This window comes from Anas platyrhynchos, chromosome 24 (genome assembly GCF_047663525.1).
Source record: "Anas platyrhynchos isolate ZD024472 breed Pekin duck chromosome 24, IASCAAS_PekinDuck_T2T, whole genome shotgun sequence".
In the NCBI taxonomy this organism is placed as follows: Eukaryota; Metazoa; Chordata; class Aves; order Anseriformes; family Anatidae; genus Anas; species Anas platyrhynchos.
The window spans coordinates 4,462,175-4,485,348 of NC_092610.1; the positions used below are offsets into that span (position 1 = coordinate 4,462,175).

Sequence of the window (23,174 nt, forward strand, 5' to 3'; positions counted from 1 at the left end):
CTTTCCTCATGATTTCAGCCTTCAGCAAACAGATTCCCTTCACGGAGAGGGGCTCACGAGCTCTCAGCCTCTTCCACTGAGGGAGTAATTCCTGAAAGAGACAACGGAGCCACCGGTGGGCACCTGAAGCTGGTGTGCTGCTGTGTGCAGAAAATTAATGCTTCAATTCAAATCCAGCCCCAGTGAAACCAGCCCAGGAACCCTGACTGCATCTCTGACCTCTATACCAGATAGATTTCCTCGGTCTCCTGACTCCTGCTCCCACCCCAGCCCCCGCCAGGGGAACACACTGACACTGTCATCAAACTGGCCCCTCTCAGAGCTGGGCTAAACCAGCAAAAAGGCCAAGACCAGTTTGAATTTTCCTTTTCCTCCTTTTTTGACCACAAGACCGGTATTCAGATCTGATGGGAAAGGGATCTGGAGGGACAGGCTGCCGAGCTCTGATGAGGGCGCACGCTCTCACCTCGTGTCCATCCCGGCAGGCAGGACATCAGCTGGGTGAGCTCGGGAACATCGAGGGGCCCTGAAACACATCACAACAACTCCCTGAGTCAGCAGCAGGCTGCAGACACTGCTTCATGAGTACATGCCACAGACACAGCCAGCCCACAAACCAAAGGCCCTGTGAGGAGGAAGCTCCCTCAAAAATATCTGAAAATGTATAGGAAGGGCGAGTGACAGCAACAGGCAGAAGAGGCCCAGCAGTCAAAGACCTTCCCCTTGCTCTCGCATGTCGTTGGAGACCTGCAGCTATTTCAGAGCCACAACTCTTGGATTAACATGCACAATAGGTAAAAATCGACCTGTTTTGGCAAAACCTGCTACAGCTGGAGAAAGAAGCAACAAATGCATCAAAGGCAAAGCGATCTACTGGCTTTGGATCAAATTCGATCCTCAGTTCTGCCACTAAGGCCAAGGGACGCTGGAGAAATCCTCCTTCTACCCCTACTATACATGATTTTGGTAAGAGCAGGAAATAAGGGGAGTTCACAGATCTTAACGACTGCAGGGAATGTTTTAACAAGCCCACCAGTGGGAAATCCTCCCCTGCAGGGCCTCATCAAAGGAACAAGCCCTGCAAGGGAACCAAGGATCCTCCTGCGGGGGATCTGTAGCACCTGGCACAGGAACCACCTTCAGAACTATCATCGAGCAGAGGGCTGGGCAGTGCTGCTGCCCTGAGGATGGGAGGCAGCGAGGGCAGCGAGCCCCATTCCCAGCAGTGGGGGCAGCCTGCAGGGCCCGGATCACACCACTCACCTGCCTGGTGCTGCGGGGCCACCTCCCACGCTGGGAACCACAGCAGCCTTGAACTCCAGGTAGATTCTTATGGAGAAAAAAAAGAAACACTTTAAAGCAGCAGAACAGCAGCAACACCCCCACCTCCCATTCCCCTCACAGCGAGGCCCCTGGGGCGCCCCTCCGGGCCCCGCGCTCCCCCTCAGGCCGTGTATTTCCCCCTTATGTTGCCGGGCAGCTACGGAGGCTCCAGCTGCTCGGCGACCGTCGAGGAAAACGGGTGGCTCTGGGCTCCTTTTTGACTGCATCTGCCACGGCACCGAGGCAGAGGCAGCTTCGATAGGGCCGGGCAGGCTTCAGTCTCCCCCCCCCTCCCCTCCGGGCCTGGTTTTTACCTCATCCAGGGGCAGGCCGGCGGCCATGTCACCCCGCATCCGCGCCACCCGCCATCCGAGCGCCCCCAGCCGCCACCGCCCGGTAGCCGAGCCCCCGAGGCACCGATGCGGCGGGGCAGGGCGGAGGAAAGGCACCGGGAGCGGGCGGATGGCGGCGGATGGCGCCCAGGCCGCAGCCCCTATCCTCCGCCGCCATCACAGGGAAAGGCCGAGGGCGGGCGGCCGCGCGTCTTTTATAGGGAGAGAGCGCGGGCGCTGATTGGCTGCTGCGGCCGGGCGCTGCCGCTGCGCCTGCTGGGAGTTGTAGTCCGGGGACCACCCCCCCCCCCCCACCCGCCGCCATGCCAGGCCCTGCTGCTCCCCCAACCTAACGTGCCCCAAACCGCCAGCAGCCGGGGTGGAAGGGGGAAACCTCACCCCAGCGCTGCAGGAGCTGCGTTTCCAACCCCTGAACATGCACAGGGGGCAAGCTGTGCTGTGCCACCCGCCTCCTACACGACCCCCCAGCTCCTTGGCACTGCCACACAAATTTCTCCCGCCTCCACACCTGAGGCGTGTGCCAGGGGCTGCTCGTTGCGAGGTGCAGCAGCCGCTGCAGTTCTCCTGCTCCATGTTTCTGGAAGGCCAGGGGGCACACCCCACCCTCAGGGAATGGAAGAAAAGGTTCTTGGAAGCCAGAGCCTATCTATCTGCCAAGGCAATCCCTCTGTCACATTCCTGGCTCCCGATCTGTAATTAGTGGAAAGGGTTTAAAAGGAGAGCACCTACCCGCTGATTGGAAGGGACTGATGAAGTTTCTGCTGGTACGGATGCTGAAGGCACGGCCACCATGAGAAATCCGGTCAAAAAGCTGGATCTTAGAGCAAAAGTTTTGTGTCCTGCCCCTGAGCCCTGGAGAAAGCGCAAAAAAAAAAAAAAAAAGAAGACAGAGAACAATACTTAGGTTTTAACCTGTTCTGAGCAAAATCCACAGATCAGAAATTCACATCACCCTTTCAAACCGGTAACCCCTCACCACAAACATGCCAGATTACTGGCAAAATAAGCCTGTCACCCATTTAAAGCAGAGGTCTGGAAATGGGCCCCAAACCTTCCATGAGCAAGCTCTTCTAAAAACAGGCCTTGTCAAAGCTGCTGGGACAGGGCACGAGCAGGTGGCCCCAGACTCCACAGCCCCTGCAGCTGTTCTGCTAAGTCACAAGGCATTCCCTGGGGGCCCAAATTCTTCCTGGGACAACAGCTCGCGAAAACTGAAGCTAGAAACTTCCCGCTCAAATCCTGAGAGAAACTGGGAATTCATTGTAGGAAAAAAAAAAAAAAAGAAAGAAAAAGAAAGAAAAAGACAACATTGGTAAACATCAGGTGTTCAGGAAGTAAGTGGGGAAAATCCCCAAAGATCAGTATGAAATCCAGACACTGCTCAGTAGACCTCTGCCCATCACAGTCTGAGCACGAAGACCGATGGAGGAACAAAGCAGAGCAGTGAAAATCCTGCTGCAGTGCTCTCGACTGTACGGTCACAAGGCCCTGATGGAACCTCCACTCGTGGTTTGGAGCCTTACATCAACCTGCAGGGGGAGAGCAGATACTGGAAGAGGCTGCAGCTCCTTCACTGGACACCTGGGAGCAGAGTAAGCCACGGGGAAGGGCTCTATAAACAAGCAAGCACCCAGTACTGGTGCACTTGGCTTGCTGGTCCTGAGCACTGAGGGACAAGACAAGCCCTGGCCATGCACAGCTCTCAATCTGCAGCATTTTAACTGCTTTATCTGCAGAAGGAGCATGATATTGGCTGAGAGAAATGGAGCATGTACCAAGCAGTATGCTCAAAGCCCCCCTTGCAACACTTACTGCACCTGTTAAAACCATCTGGGCTGGGAAATGACTGCTAAGAAAGAAAAGAGCAATAAAACTTGATGAAAAAAAAGGAGATACCTACTGAAGAGATGTCCTGAACAACCAAAAAGGTAAAGAAAGCGTTGTCAGTGCCTTTTTTTCTGAGCTAGTTTTATCAGCGTTCAAATGTAGCTATTGCATTTAAAACGTGCAGCCCATCCTGTCATAAAATTAATTTTGTGTCTAAGTAAATCCCAAGTTAAATCCAGAAACTGGAGTATCCAGTACAGTTTACAAGCAGCACTGGGAGATTGCTAGTCTGGAAGGTAAAAATTCCTCTCTGATCTCATTTAGCAGAAGCTGGGGATTAGCAAGGCAGTAATGAGGAAACCAACAGCACTTAAAGATCAGAGTACAACATCTCCCTTTCTCAAAAGGGATTCTGAAGGATCTGAAGGGCGCTCAGCACCTCTTGGCAGCGTGCGCAACATGAACCTGTCTCCTGAAACTGGCCCAAATAACAGGGATTTTCTTTAGGCAGGCACAGAGGAAACATCACTGCAGGTGCCTGCTCAGACCCCGTACTTTGCACACACTTGTTAACCAAGAGGTTTCACGCCCCTTGCCTTCACACCACTGGAAGCTGGTCAGAATTTCCCCCAGGCTGTCCCCGGTGCTGGCTTTTAATTAACCACATGGTAATGACAACAGGATACCCTGCAAGCCTGGCAGCTTATGGTTTGGCAATCGCCACTCAATGCCCGGCAGGAGTAACACCCACCTCGCTGCAGCTCCACAGTTGGCTGAACTTTTTCCAGTCTCCGTGACTCAAATTGTCATCCGAGAGCCCCTGCAATTTAAAGAATAATCGACACTGGATCATCACAGCTCAGCCACGTAATGCCATAAGGATGTTTAAGTCATTTCTGTGAGTAAATGCTGCACGCTGAAAGGCAGAATGCTTCGGAATCTAAATCACAGATTTTGATGCAATTTACGAGAATTACATAATCTCAGTGAGCTGTGCTATCACCTGCCTCGGATTTCTTGCCTTTAGCACATAAAGATAAAAGCAGAATTTACCTTACTACATGCAGTCCTCATCTTTCATCCTGCATTATACCAGATGGTAATTAATCAGGGCTTTTCCTGTAGCCATCCACAAGAAATGAAATCCCACACTCTGTTTGACTTGGATTCCAAAACAAACCCTGCACATCCAGGTGAGTGGCTGTTTTGTAGCTCCACATAAAAGTCTCCTCTGTGCTCCAGGTGCTGCAACGGTGGCCAGGAGCTGAAAGTGAACGTTAAGATGGGTAAGTGATACACGAAAAACAAAAAGTGCGGAGAGATTACCAGCTCAACAGAACATTGGCAGAGATTCACAAACAACCCCAAAAGGCTGGCAGGGATGATTAAAACCCCACGCCTACAAAGTAAGGCGAGGGAGGATGCTTTCTCATCTCACCAGCCTGCTGCTGCACCTCTCCCATCCGTAACACAGCAGGGAGAGGAAGCTGCCTCCTGTCTCACTCACCCCAATTCCCTGGGTGGGGGAGCAGTTCGATTTTACCCCTGTCTCTCCAGGGTAATTCCCAGCTTTGATAGACAGCTGTAAGCATTTTATTTCCTCTCCTAATGCCCTGGGCTTTTCCTGCCCCCCTTCCCTGTTGCTGGGGGCTGCCTCTCCCTTCCTCAGCCAGCAGAGAGGGATCGGCCTCACGCATTAAGGGAGCATGGCCCGAAAACTCCCATCAACCTCCTTCCTAAAAAGAAAGGCACGAGCTGTTTTAAGCCCTGTAGCACCCTTAAAGAGGCCTCAGTGGGTAATCTCTGTTGGCCTCTGTATTCCCAAATTGTTCTCCCCATAGGGGCCTGAGGGTCTGTATGTCAGAGCTATCCTGGAAGCTTGGGATGCCACTAATGATGGATCAGACCACTACCAACTTTCTTTCTGGGACAAAACCAGATGATTTTGCCCCAGGGTCACTGTCTGTGAGGGGTGCTACTCTGTGATAACCTGTCCCACTGTCCTTTAGACAGTGCTGCTTCCCTTCGTCCTCCATCTCCTGCAAGTATCAGGTCTGTGACAGCTGTCAGGCAGCAGCGTAGCTCACGGAGCTTACATGGATGTGGCTTACCCATCCATTAGGGAGCATTAAACAGGACAGCAGTGCTGGCCAGCCACAGAACAGCAACACAAAAAGTAATCGTGGCTTCAGGTCACCTCCTGCAGCGAGTGAGGAGGGCTGCTTTATAAAAGCGAAAGTTTGGGGGGGATAGAGAACAGCAGGTCAAAAAGGGAACGAAGGGCACACAGAGGAGCACTCCTGTAGCACAGTAACGGAACGATCTAGAAAGCGTGTCACTGCAGAACACAAAAACCTCCTTTACATCACCTCCTGAACGCCACTCTATTGAGGGGCATCGTTTTGTTCAGCGCTCAGCACCGCCGAGCAGCTCCATCCGAAGAAAAAATCACTCTGCTCTCTCCCACCTCTCCGCTGCCTTTCAAACACTGCACCAGGAACATTCATTTCCTTAAATTCAGAGTAACTCAAGGTTAGGACACTGTTGACAGCCCACAGCAGTCAAAAGCATAGCAGGAGGAAAAAATTCACAGCGGGTGAGAACGCAGGGGTCCAGCAGCCCTCTTAGCACTTGTTCAGAAGTTTGCTTAATCCAGCGTACGTTACCACCAGCCTCATATCCACGGTACGTTTACCATTGCAGTTGATAAAAAGACCACAGACTGACAAATATATCATAATTATGGACACAAACAAAGGCGTAGTAGAAGTAGGTTTTATGAAAGTATTTAAATTTTGTGGCAAATCTCTGCATCAACATGGGGAGGGAGGCAACTTAGTGCTTTGCAGTAGCAATTCCAGTTACCAAACTATTTCTTGGATAGACATTTATTACAGGTAGTTTATCTGTTCCTGTTTCTCAAAGAGTTTAAGGCACAAAAGCCTGAAAAGGGCTTATAACACGTACATAAGTGCTATCATTTTCGCTGTCACCTCTAACGCAACATAATATTAGCTTAAATATATTGCTCGTCCATCCAGCTTATACAACATCCAGTAGAAAAATGCTTTCCAAGTTAGCAACAATTTGTTGCACAAAATATAAATTGCTCTGACCCGTTTTTGCTGCAAGATCTTCAGTTTCACCATATACACTCTGACAAGACAGTGGAAGACGCTGTGAAACCGTAACATCATCACGAGACCATCAAGGCCTGTCCACAATGAGAAAGGCATGATACACAGAGTAACATTTAAACAAGGTTGTTGGGAAAAGTGTTCTAAACTGCTCGACTGCTGAGGAATTGTTTCCTCACAGATGGGTGGAGAGGCAAGCCAAACACGCTAGAGACCACCTGGTGGAAGGCATCGGTCTGTAGTAGTTATAAAACTCCTTCCTGTCTTTACTTTCCAAAATGCTCTTCAGGCAGATTGCTTCAGAACACCAAGCTATAAGCTTGCTAGCTCAAGATCACAGCTTAGATTAAGCAGAACACAAACTTTCATCGACACAGTTCTTTCCCATACTCAGTTTACAGCAACCTTACCCAGTCACTAGAAAGCTTCTGAGACATTTTAGCGGTATCTGACAGTGACTCTTCAAAAAATAAACAAACACATTTATGGGAGTTGGATCAAGTGACTAAAGACAGTTAAATGGGCATCCAAACAGAAAGGGGGGCAGGAACCAAAATGCAGAGTGTAATTTTACTTAAAAGACCAACTTTTTTATTGTACGTTGGAGTGGAGTCTTTCCCCTGTGCCATCTGGTTGAAAGTTTATAAATTACAAGTATTAAGAGTTCACTTCAAGACAAAAGGAATAAAACTGCTGCAGTTCTAACTTCCACCACGAATCAAAGTTACCATGATGCTCCTACGACACTCGTGTCGTACAGGCAACGCCACAGGCCTCCTGTACGTCGAGTAACAGACCTGGGTGCACAAAGGGCCACCCCTCACTACCGCAGGATCCAGGTGCAGCGTAACAGTCCGGAGCGCACTGGCGGGTTTGTCACACAGTCAGTGCCTCAGCAACGAGGCTATAACATGGCTGGAATCTCTGACGAGACAGTGTCCAAAGGCTGCCAATGACAGTCCATCAAGGCATCGTAGAGCTCTTCGCTCTGTTCCATAAACTGTTTATTTGCTTCGTGGACGTCCAACTGAGGTGTCGGGTCTGAAGGAAGAAAGACAGACAAACAGGTCACATGCCAAATGCGTTAGGAAAAAACCCCACCCCATAAATATGGTAGTTTTATGAGAAAAATGTGGAGGGAGTCCCAAAACATTCCCATCACTCGCCCAGTCATGAGCTTGACTAGAACAGCCCTGGTAAACCTTTGTGCAATGGGATAAGAGCTAACTGGGTGCAGATATGTCCCTCTTGCCAGTGGTGATTGCCCCCCTAGCAGAGTCAACAGAGAGAACGCATACCTGCACCTCGCAGCCCGGGGTAGCCACTTAAACTGCCCAAGAAGGCACCGGACTGCAAAGGGGAGCAGCGGAGGCGCAGGCACACGTTCCGGTCTGCTCCCTCCGCTACGGGGTCAGAGTGGATGGCTGGGGACGGGAGCGTCCTACGCTGCTGCAGCAAGAGTCACCAGAGCTCGTCTGCCAAAGCCTCGAACATCTCAAAGCATTTCACAGTTAGTAACCACAGAAGTGCCAGTGAATTAAGCATGAACACGTCCCCTGTTTTACAGCTGGAAGAAATGTCTGTAAAGCATTTAGGGGCAGGAGGGCGACCCAGTGGGTACCATTCTGCTGCTGCCAACGTGTACTTAACATTCTGCAAAAATTGACTCATTGCACTACCCACCCCCCCTGTAGGATTTAAAGCTCACCTAACAACACCCCCAATCTAAAGGCTGGGTTATCAAACTGTTCCAATCACTTAGGTCAGTACGCAAGTACCAGAGTGCAAAGAAACTAGCCAAGTGAATGGAAAAGCTACAAAGCACATCTGGAATAAAATGCTTGTAAACAGGTTTGGGTTTAGCTATATCATGTTGCAACACATCACAGGGAAACACAATTAAGAAAAGAGCGATGCACTGGCAAAACATTATTTCAGCTTCCTACAAATTTTAACGTATTAGTACATAGGAAATTTAATCAACGAGCAAAAGACACCCCAGAGATATTCCAATTCCAGCACTGGTGGATTAGTTTCAGCAGAAAGGAAAGCTCTCACGTAATGCCTTTAAAAGCCAGCGAGGGTTTTCTCATTGACACCATTACTTATAGCCACAGATCATATGCAGGGTCTAGCTGCTTTCTACTTCCATTGTTTTTCGTTTTTTTTGTTTTTAAGAGAACAGTAAGATACACCACATCGTGCATACTCCATTCAAGACAGAAATTTGGAATTACTAGTACAAAATAAGTATTTCTTGAGTGAATAAATGAAAACAGCTCATATGTACATGTATACTTAAAACCACAATATGTTTTAGTGGTTCATTTCAACTAATGACTGCTAAAACAAATATTTTACCAGTATGCTGATATTATTTGTTTTTAAAACAATAAGCACAGTTTAAGTAGCCTGGACTCTAAATAACAAGAATCTATATACAATATAATCTTGTATATTGTAGAAGACCATTATCTGTATTTTCAGGGCAAAGGAGATGTGAACATTACACCACAACTGGTCTCAATGCCAGTGAAGTCAATTTGTTTCAGCCCTGACAAGGTCTAGACTAAGAACAGCAACTGTAAAATAAGGTTTCAAGCCAGGTGATAGGGACCAGAAAATTTTCTCAGACCTCAAATTTACTCAAAGACAAAGGTATATTATACATTGAATTTGGGGGCCAATTTGAGAAAGACTCTCCATCTGCAACCAGTGCAAAGGAAATACACAACTTCAATAAAGAACTGAAGAAACATACCTTCCAATGCATCCTCGCCAACTTCTTCATATGACTGCAAAGACAAAAAAAAGCCCTTAGGACAGCAGATACTATTTTTATTTCAAACAAACATCACCTGTTGATTACTACTGTCATACGCTGACTTTTATAACTGACTGATTACAACACAGTTCTTCACGCACAAGCCCTCCGATCCACTCCCAGAGGGCTCCAGGGGGAGATCACACACCGAACTTCTAACAGAGGCAGCAGTTCTCGAAATTCCTGTGGTGCAGTGGGTGGCTGTCTTGATCTGCTTTATCCTCTAAACCAAAGCCTATGAAGGATCCCAGTAGTCAGTCTCAGCACTGGCTGAGATGTCCAGTTGCTCATATAAAGGAAAACCTTCTACCATGGCAACTGTATTTAGAGCCCCTTTATACCCCACAGACCTTTTTACCCACCCAGTCCTAGCAACAACCCCTACACATGACAACATCGCAGGCCAGGGTCTGCTGAGCAGTTCTGCTTCCTCATCAAATAGCTGTATTAAAACAGAAGAGCTTGAAGATAACGTGCCTACTAGAGTTTAGAAAGCTGTTTTGTGCTGATAGATCACTGCAGAGGGAGCGCTCTGCCCTGTCCTACCTGCATTGTGCTCTGCGTGTAGCCGTACTGGGGGTAGCTGTAGCTGTAACTGCCCGTGTTCTGGTCGTAGCCCCACTGGGCGTAGTAGTTGTGATATTGTTGGTAATACTGGTTATAATTATAGCTGTACATCTGATTGTACTCCATTGGTTTCACACGATTACTTGAAAAAAACAAAGCGGGAATAAGTTACAAATAATGCAGAGCAACTATGAAAAAGCAGAAGTGAAATAGCTTAAGGTACAGAGGGTTTATTCTAGCATGCAAATTTCATTCTTTACAATACGTTCACTATTTATTGTGGTAATTTTTATCATTTGCATAAATGTGCAGAAAGAAAGAAGTGGTTTATACTTAACCCCCTTTCCTGTATTCATATTCATTAATAAAATAAACACTGCTTTCATTCTTTATGAGTAATTTAGTATCACCTCCTGGCTTTGGGAAGGGAAGAGTTTGGGACTACGGGTCTCAGCTTAGAATATCCTGAGCCATGATCCAGATTCTTGGGTCCCTTTTTCTTTCTGACAAATGAGAAGTACTACTCTGCAGCCTCCTGAAACGAGATACTGAGTCTTACTTTACATGAAGAGCTAAAGACTTAGAGCCTTGCAAAAGAACTGGGGTTTCTTTTGGTGAGAATGGTCCAAAATCTCTCCCTTCTGCCACTGTCACAAAGCCTAAGCAACAACGGGTTGTCCCCATTCTCACTGAATTGGATGGTCTTCAATGAAAATAGTTTAAAGAGCTCATAAGTAAAAAGGACTACAAGTAATTAAAATGTATCTGTTTAATAGCCTGTGAGCTAACTAAAATTCTCTTTCCTTGGCATAAAGAGGCAGCAGTCCCAAGAAATTGGGAATCCCACCTAATTATCAGGATTTGAAATAATGAGATGACAAATGTAGCTTGCAAATGAGAATGTCACACGCAAAGCTTTATCTAATGATGAAATCAGTGAGAAGCAGGAAGAGGGAAACATCAGTCTTCTTACCACAGTACATTCCCTTTTCCCTTCCTTATCCCCCCAAGACTTCTGAGGTCACTGAAAATCTAAATATTATTCAAATAGGGAGCAATTACTATTATGTGTATTACCCTAGTGCTACGAGCCCCAAGTCAGACCAGGATCTCATTGTATCAGGTTCTGAACAAACACAGAAAAAAAAGTTAATCCCTGCCCCAAAAATCAGTAGACATTGTAATAGAATCAGCAAGGTAATTGAGCTTTGCTATCCAGAAGTCAATAAGCAGATTTAGATTATTTCAATGCAAAGGAACATATACTTCAAAAATCAACACATTTAAATACAGTGTGTGTATGTGTGTGCATTTAATAATGTATATAATTAAAAATAGTCTAAAATGTCTAGTCTTGATCTAACGTTATAATTTTTGATTCCTCTGCATTCTGACACTCCAGCTAGTCTACTAGATTTGTGTGTATTCCTTCACTTTGTGATGGAAACATCCAGGATATGCACCCAAATCACCAAAAATTATTAAAAAATGCACGTGTTTTCAGAAGATACTGCTCTTAAATCTGACATCTGTCTGCTCTTATACTCACGCTTTTGGTATAGCCACACTCAAGCGTACAGGTTTAGAGCCCAACCCCACGGCTCCTTGACACTCTGTCAGCGCTCTTTTCTGTTCCAGTTCATCCGTGAATTTCACAAACCCGTAACCTCTGCAGAGATACGGAATAATTTGTATCAAGCAAAAGCAAAAAAAAAAAAAAAAAAAGCCATGCTGCTTGTTTTTTTTAACATTTACAGTGAAATCTAAATTGGTTTTGAAAAACACAGCAGATAAAACGCTTGCGCTAGGGCTTTTAGGAGAGATTAAATGATTCCCTGTTCCACTTGTTTTGCATTGTTTGCAGAATGTTTGACACATGTCTGAGCTTCGGGAGCACTTTCAAGAGCTTCAGAAAAGTAAACTAAACCTTGTGCCAATGGATTCTGGGGAACTTGAAGTGAGCTGACACAAGAAGTGTTGAAATGCATGAACAGACAGCAGCAAAGCCTCAAATCTATATTGGGAGGATACCGATGATCTGAATGGTTGCAAGTCAGCACAGGATTGACAAGACATTGGCATCATCACCATACCTAAAACTGCCCCGCTAGGAAGGAAAACTTTGCCTTTCCATAGGATTGAGCAGGATGCACTTTCTAATCAAGTCCTTTTTCCAACACCAAGCTATTCAAACAGGCTTTCTGTCATTCCCAACAACCACACGATCCCGTCAGCATTCTCAACAGTGGACTTAAAAACAAGCTCCTAACATCAAGTTGCTAAAACCTGCTGACAGCACAACTTGAGCAGGGTAACGTGCAGCCAGCATGCCCTCACCTCTGCAGCGATGCTCCCCTGCAGCACTAACAGCAGGGCGTACGTTAGCCAGAGAAGAGACATCAATTCCCCCCAGCCCCAAAAGTCCTTTGCGTGGGATTTGATGCTGTAGTGAGTCAGAAGCAGCGCAACAGCATCCAAGGGGCAGTGCCAGGATCCCAGGATGGGATGGGCCGCCTCACGCAGCAGAAAGATCAAAGACTTAGGTGTGGGAGGGAAAGAGGAATCCATCTAGGTGAAGGAAAGAGGTTGGGAGGGAAAGGGCTTGTCTACCCGGGGAAAAGAACGAGCCGTAAGCGAGGGTGTAAATTTACAGCGTATTATCTATTCTGTGGGAACAATGAAATGCAAAATAACACACACAATAATTCTGAAAGTGGCATCACCTAGCATTCATAGTACGGCCACACTGGAAGCTATTACAGAGCAGTCGGTGCTCCAGAAAATGCAAGGAGCTACATAGACAAGTCCAAATACATATTTACATATACGTATGTGCCTGCGTGTATGTATGCTCCCCATATAGAAGCCCAAATCAAAGCTCAGACTTGTCTATATACAAACTAGATAATTAAGCAAGAGCAAAACTCTTCATGGGTACCCATTCTGTTTAAAATTGGTTATCTTAGCTTAACTTGCCCTCTGTGAAAGCGTTGTGGTGAATTAAACCAGTGTAAATCACGTTTAGGTGTTCACACACATCAGTGTGTACGTTTCTAAGCTGCTACAAAGACTCCCGAAGCCTTTCAGACAGGACCAGGAGTGTTGAAGTGAAGCCATGAATATTGCCAGTTCCAAACTAGAGCTGGATGGAGAGTTAGACGTAGTGCACTGTTGGCTGGGTGCAGCAAGGCAGAGCCATTCTTCCAACATTTGGGGATGATTATTATTTTTTCCATATCAGTGGCTAAACTGGATTTTGTAAAGAAAAAACAAACAAACAAACAAAAAACCACAAATAATCCCTGCCAAAAATAACCCCAACAATGAGTCATTTCTATGAGGTCAGGACCTCCCTGGCATTCTGTCCTGTCCCAGCAGATAAGAGGAGACCCCCAGCCTGCACCTATGGCATAAAGCAAGGAACAGGCAGAGTGCTGCAGCATCAGGCTCCAAGGTCCTCTCCTGCCTGTGCTGGAGGTGCTGGGAGGAGCCTTCCTGAGCCTGGAAGGGCCTGGGCTTCACCAGGCACGTCCACAAACCCCAAGATCCTCTCTCGCACCACACTAGCACCTGCATTGCCTCAGCTTTGAGTAACTGCACAAGTCACAACAAAGCCCTGGCAGCAACAGCCCAGGGGAGACTGCTGTGCTCTTCCCAGCAATACGTAAACCCCCGTCCCTTCCCCAGCTACCACAGGTCACCTTTCCTTGAGGTCTGCACCTAGGAACTGTTCCCAAAGCCACCTAATGGCCCAACATCCATCACCGACCACCTATTTTGCACCATGTACAGCAAAACAGGAGCTGGAGGAGGCAGCTGGGCACAGCTGGTCTCAGGCGAGGTGGCAGTAACAGCACAGAGAGTGACAGAGCAGCTCTGCAAGAGGTTCGGGTTGGACGTAAGGGAGAACTTCATTACTAGAGAGCTGTTGCAGCACTGGAACAGGCTGCCTGGACAAGCTGTATTATCTCATCCTGGGAGATTTTCCAGGCTGCACAATTCATGGCTGACCTGATCTTGTGTTGGCAGCAGCCCTGCTCAGAGTGGGAAGTTGGACAAGACACCTCCAGACATTCCTTCAGAGCAATGTATTGAAGAGTGAGAAACCCTTACGTGAGTCTGAGGGAGATCTACGGCCACAACACTCTCACATGCATTGTATCAGAATACCGTGTGTCACTGAAGCCATGTTCTGTTCTGAAAAATAAGGGTGCCGGCCAACTGGTGGACCAACTGAGTGATCTCTCTTCTAAGAAAAGAGTTTCATTTTCTGCTATTTAGAAAATGTTTGGTTAAGGTTAAGAAAACTAGGGTTTTGACATCTGTTTTTGATGAGACATTTCCAGTGAAGACGAACAATACAGCTACTAACTACATGACAATGAATCATAGCTTTGTTCGCCCTACCCCATGTGAAACAAAAAACTATAAAGCTTCCATAAGAATGGAACTCAACAGCCAAAAGGCTGCAAAAGCAAAATTCTATCTGAAAGTCCAGGAACCAGTGTCTATAGATCACTTAGACATTTTTCAGCATTTTCAGAAGTGCAATAACATACTGCCAACACACAAGGAGCCCAACGACAGAAGAGTGACAATATGCCACGGTGACCTACCAAAACCCAAACACTGCAGAGTGAAAATCCAAGAACACTGTATTTTTAGCAGGTATGGGATCTACTAAAATCTAAACTTATATAAATAATATTTTTCCCTTGCTGCATTACATCTTTCCTATTGCTGCATGTGAAGTGAAAGAAAAGAATGAATAAAACATAACTTACTTGGATACTCCTGCCTGGTCCAAAACAACTTTTCCACCTCTACACGATGGATAAACTTTAACAAAAAATTCATATAACATGCCATCATCCACATCAGGAGTCAGATCTCCCACGAAAAGGGAATATTCTGGACTAAAGAAATCAAAAGAAAACTTCTTCAGCACAAATACACACACACAATGCGCTGAGTGACAGCTAACATTGAGCCTACAAATTTGACTTCAGAGAGAAGTGATATTAAAGGACATCTCCTTGATATTGCTTTGTATTTAAAGGTAATTCCATTTTTTAGTTCTCAGAGGATATTAAACTGGGCACCATATAGGAATTTCTAACACAGCAAGGAAACATTATTGTATTGTTTATAAATCTGCTATTTCCTACGTACTGATCTTAACTTATAATATATAAATTAGATAATTTGATGTTAAAAAGTTTAAATATTTGAAAAGACACTCCTGACAAACCAGCTGAGCCACATAAAAAGAAAAGCATAAAACTGACAGGTGGTCTAAGTTAACCTCTCTCTGTTAAAGGCTCATGGAGCAAGTTGCTGGGGCCAGAAAGGTTGTGCTATCCATCTGTAACACACTTCCAGAGCAACTAGAACCACAAGAATTAGTTACCAGCTGTAAATCTCATTCCTTGCCCCATCTGTCATGCCTTGATTCTAATCTCAAGTTGTTATTTTTTTTAAAGATTCATAAATAATCATCTAAAATAAAAATATAATTGCAGAGATATGACTAACACTGCCCTTGGAAATTGCAGGACTGTGTTGTTTTCACCCTAGTACACACCTGCCTGAACATCTCCTCGTGTTATTATTAATTCAACTGTGTAAGCGTTTCTGGGCAGGCATTATGAAAGGTATTCACACCACCCAACTTCAGAAGCCTAATTTAGCCCATTCACCTCCTTACACACCTTTCACTGTCAAGGGAGAAAGATGGGCTCCTCCAGAGGGCAATTCCGAGCGCCTCTCCCTCTCTGCTGACTGCGGTGGTACTCTAGCCAGTTAAGCCAGGTGGTGTGAAACCACTGCATCTATGCCCAGGTGCCAAACACATTCATGGCATTACACGGTGCCAGCGTGCTGCAGCATCACGAATATTTATAGTGTGTCCCAAGACGGTTTAATGTAACCCACGTTTTTAATTGTGGGATTTACTTATCTGGCACTACTCGACAAAATGGTGCAAGATTTGGTTCTATGCATCCCATGAATTGTCTCCTGTCCAAATCTGCTAGCTGTGCATCTTGTCCAGCAGTGATGAACTTGTGGGTTTACATATTTTGAATACTCTTTGCAAGGTAATTGATAAGGAGACATTAAACAGGCAAAACTAACATTTGAATATTGAGTGTTTACCTGTTATCGGGCTGTTTTCCATACGTTGCATAATTCAATTTAAATCGCTTTGCCTGAAACAAGGCAAAAATGAATCCATACATTCAAATGTTTCCATGTGAATCCAAACAATTAGGAAAAAATACAAGAAGCTAACTTTATATACTTTAAAAAATGTAATACTGACAGATGTTCGGCGCTGTCAGGCCAGTCAGTTAAGGTAGCAAGAACAACATTTTTGTTTTACTTCAGTACAGCTCTAATAATGAAAATCAGCAAACAAACTGCACCAAGAGGCTTGGGCTGTCTTTACTTCAACAGTTTATAAAGCTAGTGAAAGACGGGTGGACCTTACATAGCATCAAATTTTTATCTCTTTATGGAAGGAAGGAAAACTGAGGTACTAACAGCAAATATTAAATGACTTCTTATTTTAAGGTCTTAAACTGAAATGATAGCACATGTAGTTGGACATTTGTGAATTACAAGAATACTGACAGGGCAGAATCTGCCACACTGGAAAATGGAATCAATCCCTGATTCTAGAAGCATGCCTAAATATTCTGCTCTGGATGATGCACTCATTTATTTGGGGGGAGAAAAAGGGGGAGGGGGTCATCTGAAAGACTTACCTGTTTTTTGATAGTGGAGGCCTCCCTAAACTTTGCACTTGATCTTTTTTTTAAAAAAAAAACAAACAGTCCCCGGGAGCCTAGATTTGTGTCACTAGCACATCTGGAACTCATAGCCCCCATCCTGTCAGGTTTCAACCCACCTCACATTTAAATTTGACCAAGATCTAAGGAGCTGAAGATCTTCTACCTCAAAACCCTGCGGGTCTCAGTCCCAGAGGCACTCTTACGTGATGCTCAGCACACAGTGACCCAAGCAGGCTCACTGCAGAGTGCAATGGTAACTGCTATTTTCTTCCAAAACATGTCTGATAGAGGAAGAAGCAAAGGGTTGCACTCCTTTACAAGAATACTGGTTTCATAACTCACCCGGGCAGTGGAAGACCTAAGCTGGATTCCCTTGTCAGTATGAGGGGCTTCAAAACCATTTTTCTATCTCCCAACAGGCTTCCAAAGCAGACATCCCTCTGTACTACACAGTGGCATAGCATCAAAGAATTCAATTTGGTCAAAGAAAGCAAGCCTACTGTGAGTCCATAACCTAGAGATCAGAACGTTTGTTTAGTACAGTGGAGAGCCTAGAGTGCTCCTGTGCCTTGCACGATGCATTCCCTCAAAGATAGCGTAAATAATTCTTGGGAAATAGAGCAAAGACTTAACTCTAGGCTATAATCATGTTCCTTGCATGCTTGCATTCACTGGTGCACAGTGCTACACAACTCTTTCTGTGGACCATTTACAAGCTTAGTTTCTTAACATAAAATTGAGATTCCATTCTAAATCACTTTGATCTTTTTCTTTGGATCTAGTTCTTTGCTGCAATACTTTGGGTTTAAAATCAATGAAAAAACTGAGAGTATTTCCACTCTCACAGGAACTGGGGACACTAATTCTGTAAGAGAAAGACAATAAGAGCACCACAGCTCTCTGTTAGTCCTTTGGCAGATTCAGGATTTAAAAATAAATAAAAGAGTGAGCCACATTCAGTTCTCTGCAAACAAGAGAAAAAATATCTAAACGCAAGAGACGAGCTGGACAGCTGCCTGCTGAGGGCACTGGTTTAGGCTGCCTACACTGGGGCTCTGACATCCGTAATTCCCTCCATGCATTATGGAAATCATCCCTCCAAACAACACTACATTTTGAATTAAACTCTGGATAAACGCCAGCATTTCCAAAACCAAACTTCAATCATCATCTTCTCACAGGAGCTGTTCTCGTTCTCTCTCTGGTGGCTACGGAAGGCATCTAGGAAGATTACCTTCCCTTAGTCAGGGCCTCTGACTTGCAATATATGGGTTATTAAACGGGACAGGAGAGGACCTCCAAGCCTCTTACCTACCCCTTTCGACAGGGGATGTCATCCTCTTAGGAAGGCTGATGAAATAGTTCAAGGAACACCACCTGAACTTCCCAGTTTCCAACTCAATGCATTAACTACTCTGAAACAAGACGTCCATTTACCTTAATATATCACACTGCCATAGAGGTGATTCTAGAGCTGCTTTATGAACCAGTCATCCCAGCTACTGCAGCCAAATTCTGTGGGTACAACGGACAGCTGTGTCAGCCATCCCATTTTAATATTCTACACATTCAAGTCAACACCCTAAAATTAGCCTCTATGACTATTCCTCCTCTTCTTCCTAACTACCTAGCTTTTAGGTACCCGAGACATTTGGTATGCGTTGCAATTATAAAATGGACTAGCTCTTTCTCCACTGTAAATGGGTTTGAATAACTTTTCTTTGCTAAGGGCCAAGAATAATGCAAGGCTTGAAAATCACTTTTCTCTTGCAAATCAATGTTACGCAAAACTCAGTGTAAACTTGCAAGTTCAGCTTGTGCATACATCACAACGTACAAACTATAGGAAATGCATATGGAACTACAAATGGAGACAGAAGGACTGTGGTACGTATACTCAACCTATTTTTTCCTTGATCTTCTCTGGTTTCTCATCAGTCCAACTTTGGTAACAGTAGAAAGGCTCAGAAATAGAAAAACACACCACAACATTTCTATACCTGGATATTATCCAGACATTCAAACAAAAATTAACATTTTTTTCAATAATTATCTGAGTAAGAACGTAACAGCTTTATGTTCATTAACTTTAGTGTAAAGAAAAGAACAATCCCACTTTGCTAACTAGTTGTCTGTAATCATTATTCAAAATACAGTTTCTACCTCTATTTCTTCACAATTTGCTTTTCTACTGGCTGATTTGATTTACTTACCGGTGTAGCGCCAGGAAGCGGTTTTCCATTGATTTTGTGTAAACACTTCTCTGCAGTAGCTAGATCTGCAAATTCTACAAAGCAATAGCCTGCTGGAATTCTGAACACAGACACAGGAGAGGAGAGAAAAGGATTTCAGATTTAAAACATTTGAGGAGGACTACTATATTTTCAGATAACTGCTGGGAAATTTGCTATAGCAGCGATATATGGGACAATTTCCTTTTCAAAATATAAACGTTAGCTACAAAGCAGAATCTAGCACAGTAATCTTGGATCTTCACTGAAGTGATAGCCCCTACTTACCAGTAAGTCAGGTCAACATAAGGACACAGAAAATACTTTTGCTCGGTTATTCCACTTCCTCCTTTCACAGACTATAACTTTTCCCACCCAAATTAAAGCAACCATAAACGAAATTACAGCATTTACAAAAACACCAGACTACGTTATCCTGTGTACAGTCACCCATTCTAAACAAACTCAAAAGGTCTTCACGTGGCTCTTTCTAATTTAGACTTCCCACCTCTGCTAGCATCATGTAGCTGCACTAGTGCAATGATTAACAGACTCGTCACTGAAGTCTTCATTCAGCCCAGAACACGTAATTCCCCGATGGACTGTATGCCATACGTGGGCCATTCTGAAGGAGTGCTGAAGCACTGCAGGATGGTTCACTGATGGGGAGGTCGAAGAGCCAGCAACTTCCTCCCCATTGCTATCATCAATACCCTCATATTGTTGGCAGCAATGGTGAAAAGCTGAAAGGGAAAATCACTCTCGTACGGACAGGACCACAGCGATGCCACGTAAAGGGCAAACAGTTCAATCCAAATGTAGAGATGCAGTGGCAGAACGAATTGAGAACAAGCAGAAAGAGTTACCCTGTCAACCTGTTTCGAATGATTTTTACACTCAGTACAAGCTCTCCCATGGTGGCAAAGGCTCTTGAAACAAAGTTTTCATCCATATACGGCTCCAGCTACAAAAGCAAAAAAATAAGTTAGATCAGGGCAACTACAAAAAGGAGAATATATGTGTCAATGTCACCCTAAGCAGTTAAAACATTATTGAGAAGTATTTTACCCTTACACTTCAAAAAGAAGACTCATTTAAGAGGGTCGATGCCACTCAAAACCAGCAGGCATGCATGAACCAGGCTCAACAGTCTGCAAAGTGGAACCCAAGAGACAGCATGAATTTCAGAGAACAGGGAGCTTTCACAGAAGGACAAAAGCCACTCAGAGACATACAGCAACAAACTGAGCGTTCACTACACAGGAGCAGGGGGGTAAGGAGATGGCGAGCTCCTTCTCTCTATGCAAACGGAGGTTGGGCCAGCACTGACAGTACACAGGTGTGGCACAGCCGGGGTGCTGTGATGAGCGGGTGGCGTGTCAGGTAACACAGCCCCCATCGAGCTCGGGTTGGGGTTTGCAGAGCCGTGCCAACCTCACGCAACCACGGAGCTCCGTGGGGCAGCACTGGGAGTCCTCTAGTCGCAGCCCGCAGCAGGTCTGTGGGTGCAGTGATTGTGTTGTGGGGTGTACGCGGGAAGGCAGCACGGTGTGTAAGAGGGATGTGATGTGGCTGCGGTCCTGTGTGAATGATGCTGAGTGTGAGTGCGGATGTCTGGATGGTGTAAGTAGCTGAAAAGCACAAAATGGCACTGTGAGTTGGACTGAATCCACGATGAAGGTCCTGGGACACGTTTAGTGGGTGAGACTGCTGGTAGGGTGAGGGTTGGACCAGATGACCTCGAAGGTCTTTTCCAACCTTAATGATTCTGGGGTTCTAAAAGGACGCCTCCGTGTAACACAAAGTGGCACGGGAAAGAAGAAAAGAGAAATGAGGATTGTGTGTGATGCCTGTGGGACAAGCAACAGGGGTACGGTGGCTGTGTTTGTGAGTGAAAAGAGGGATTGTGCACACACGGAGTTCACTCTGGCATCACGGGGGTTGGGGGTGGAAGAGGTGATGAGGTGTGGGGAAAATACAAATAGCTCCGTGTGAGTACAAATACCTATGGCCTTGTGGTGACAGCCCTGCAGCATGCCTGTGTGCATGTCAGGTACCGGGTGTTTCCTACACTCGTGTGGATGAGGGAACATGCAGACTGGTGTGGTCTCTGTGTGCACCTGACAACAGGCGGCCGTGCTGCCTTGCACGTGCAAAAGTTGGCAGATGCCCTGCTGAGGAGCGAGTGTGAAACACCACTGGCTTTTCCACGTGCAAGTTGCTGGAGGTAGCCCTGCTCTGTAGGGACGGGCCGTGCGGGTGTCCCTGTGGTGTGTGTGTGTCCACCAAAGGCAGACTCGTAGAGGCAACAGGTGGTGGCTGTTGGGGTCTGCACGTTCGTGTTCCAGAGAGTTTGTGAGAGGGGTGGCTGAAGAAGATGCTGTGGAGAGGCTGGAGGTGTCCCTTTGTGTGTAGCATGAACACGAGTGCAGAGCTGTGAGCGTGCCGGTGCTGTGAGCGTGTCCCCTGAAGCTTGTGAGCACGCAGGTGCCTAGCAGCAAGTCAGCCACAGGCTTGTGAGCGCCTGCGAGACCGCAACCACGACAGCGGTTGTTCTTGTAGGGACCTGACACCAGCACGAGGGACACTGGTGCAAGTGCCACGAGCGTGGCTGTGCCCACAGCTGGGGGGCACACGGGGGTCCCTGCGGGGGTGTGCGCCTGCCTGTGAGCCTGGCTCTGTGTGAGGTACCTCCGTGTGTGTGTGTGTCAGCCGGTGCGTGTGTGAGTGTGGTCGGCTTGGAAGCGTGTGTGTGTCAGTCAGGGTGCGTGGCGGGGTGTGTGCCTGTGTGAGGGTGTCACCGGGGGTGTCAGGGTGGGTGTCAGGGAGCGTGAGGGTGTCACTGAGTGTGTCAGTCAGTGCGAGTGTGCGGGACTCTGTGTGTGTCTGTCAGTCTGTCAGCACAAGTGTGCGGGACTGCGTGTGTCCGTCCGTCCGTCTGTCTGTCTGTCAGTGCGAGCGAGCGTGCGGGGCTGTGCCTGTCAGTCAGTCAGTGCGAGCATGTGGGACTGCGTGTGTGTCCGTCCGTCTGTCAGTCAGTCAGTCTGTCTGTCAGTCAGTCTGTAAGTCAGTCAGTCAGTCAGTCTGTCTGTCTGTCTGTCAGTCAGTGCCAGCATGCAGACCGCCCGTGTCCGTCAGTCCGTCAGTGTCAGTCAGTCAGTGCGGGGCTGTGTCCGTCAGTCCGTCCGCCCGTCAGTGCTCCCCAGCCCCCGGCAGTGCCCTCAGCCCCGGCTCCCTCCTCCTCCTCCTCCTCCTCCTCCTCCTCCTCCTCCTCCTCCTCTCCCCCCGCCTCACAAAGCCCCGCGCGGGTCCCGGCCGGACACTCACGTCCCCCATCCAGAGGCTGGCGGCCATGCTGCTCCCGCAGGCCCCGGGGCGGGCTCGGCGGGGCCGCGGCTTCGCCCTCCCGGCTCGGCCCCGCCGCTCGCCGTGCCCGCGGCCCTGCTCCGCCGCCGCGCTGCCCCCGCCGCCGCCTCCTCCGCGGCGCCCGGCGGGCGGAGAGAGCGGCGCCCCCGCCGCCACGGGCGGCCCCGGCCCGCGGCAGCGGCCCCTGGCGGCAGGAGGAGCGAGGCAGGGCGGGCGGGGGGCTCAAGATGGAGGCGGGCGGCACCGGGGGAGGGAAGGAGGGAGGGAGGCAGCGGGGAGGGAGCGGGGGTCTGGGGGAGGGATCGGGGCTCTGGGGGAGGGATCGGCTCCAGGGGGAGGGACTGGGGTCGCCGGGAGGTGGGTTGAGGACACCGGGAGGTGGTTTTGAGGCTCCAGGGGTAGGGTTGGGGCTCTAGAGGGAGGTTTGGGGACACTGGGAGGTGGTTTTGGGACACCAAGAGGAGGGTTTGAGGGGCCGGGAGGAGGGTTTGAGGCTCCAGGAGGTGGGTTGAGGACACCAGGAGGTGGTTTTGGGGCTCCAGGGGCAGGGTTGGGGCTCTGGAAGGAGGTTTTGGGGGTGCCGGGAGGTGGTTTTGGGGCACCCTGAGGAGAGTTTGAGGCTCCAGGAGGAGGGTTTGGGGCTTTAGGAGGTGGGTTGAGGACACCGGGAGGTGGTTTTGGGATGCTGGGAGGAGGGTTTAAGGCTCCGGGAGGAGGGTTTGAGGCTGTAGGGGGTGGGTTGAGGACACCGG

At 47.4% G+C, this 23,174-nt stretch overlaps 1 protein-coding gene and 3 non-coding genes across 7 annotated transcripts; all 4 read right to left on the reverse strand.

Moving 5' to 3' along the window:
- Positions 1-311: 311 nt before the first annotated feature.
- LOC113839809 (small nucleolar RNA SNORA61) lies at positions 312-429 on the reverse strand. The gene has a single exon (XR_003492408.3). It is a non-coding gene; the product is annotated as a small nucleolar RNA SNORA61 (small nucleolar RNA).
- Positions 430-660: 231 nt separating this feature from the next.
- LOC113839819 (small nucleolar RNA SNORA44) lies at positions 661-789 on the reverse strand. Its single transcript, XR_003492418.1, has one exon. It is a non-coding gene; the product is annotated as a small nucleolar RNA SNORA44 (small nucleolar RNA).
- Positions 790-1,449: 660 nt separating this feature from the next.
- LOC113839818 (small nucleolar RNA SNORA16B/SNORA16A family) lies at positions 1,450-1,593 on the reverse strand. The gene has a single exon (XR_003492417.1). It is a non-coding gene; the product is annotated as a small nucleolar RNA SNORA16B/SNORA16A family (small nucleolar RNA).
- Positions 1,594-6,264: 4,671 nt separating this feature from the next.
- TRNAU1AP (tRNA selenocysteine 1 associated protein 1) lies at positions 6,265-22,615 on the reverse strand. Of its 4 annotated transcripts, none has more exons than XM_072027412.1 (10): positions 22,384-22,604; positions 20,131-20,207; positions 19,923-20,020; positions 19,039-19,138; positions 16,188-16,240; positions 14,816-14,947; positions 11,581-11,700; positions 10,011-10,173; positions 9,402-9,435; positions 6,265-7,681 (listed from the first exon to the last, which is right to left on the reverse strand). In XM_072027412.1, the coding sequence occupies exons 3-10, from the start codon at positions 20,006-20,008 to the stop codon at positions 7,545-7,547; spliced, it is 825 nt and encodes a 274-aa protein (XP_071883513.1). In that variant the 5' UTR covers positions 20,009-20,020; positions 20,131-20,207; positions 22,384-22,604; the 3' UTR covers positions 6,265-7,544. The 4 variants fall into 4 exon arrangements, 2 of the variants coding, with proteins under 2 accessions (XP_071883513.1, XP_071883512.1); XR_011804812.1 differs by lacking the exon at positions 20,131-20,207 and adding an exon at positions 7,939-8,134 and having other exon boundaries at positions 7,542-7,681; positions 22,384-22,615; XR_011804813.1 differs by lacking the exon at positions 20,131-20,207 and adding an exon at positions 7,939-8,089 and having other exon boundaries at positions 7,542-7,681; positions 22,384-22,613.
- Between the last annotated feature and the right edge of the window lie 559 nt (positions 22,616-23,174).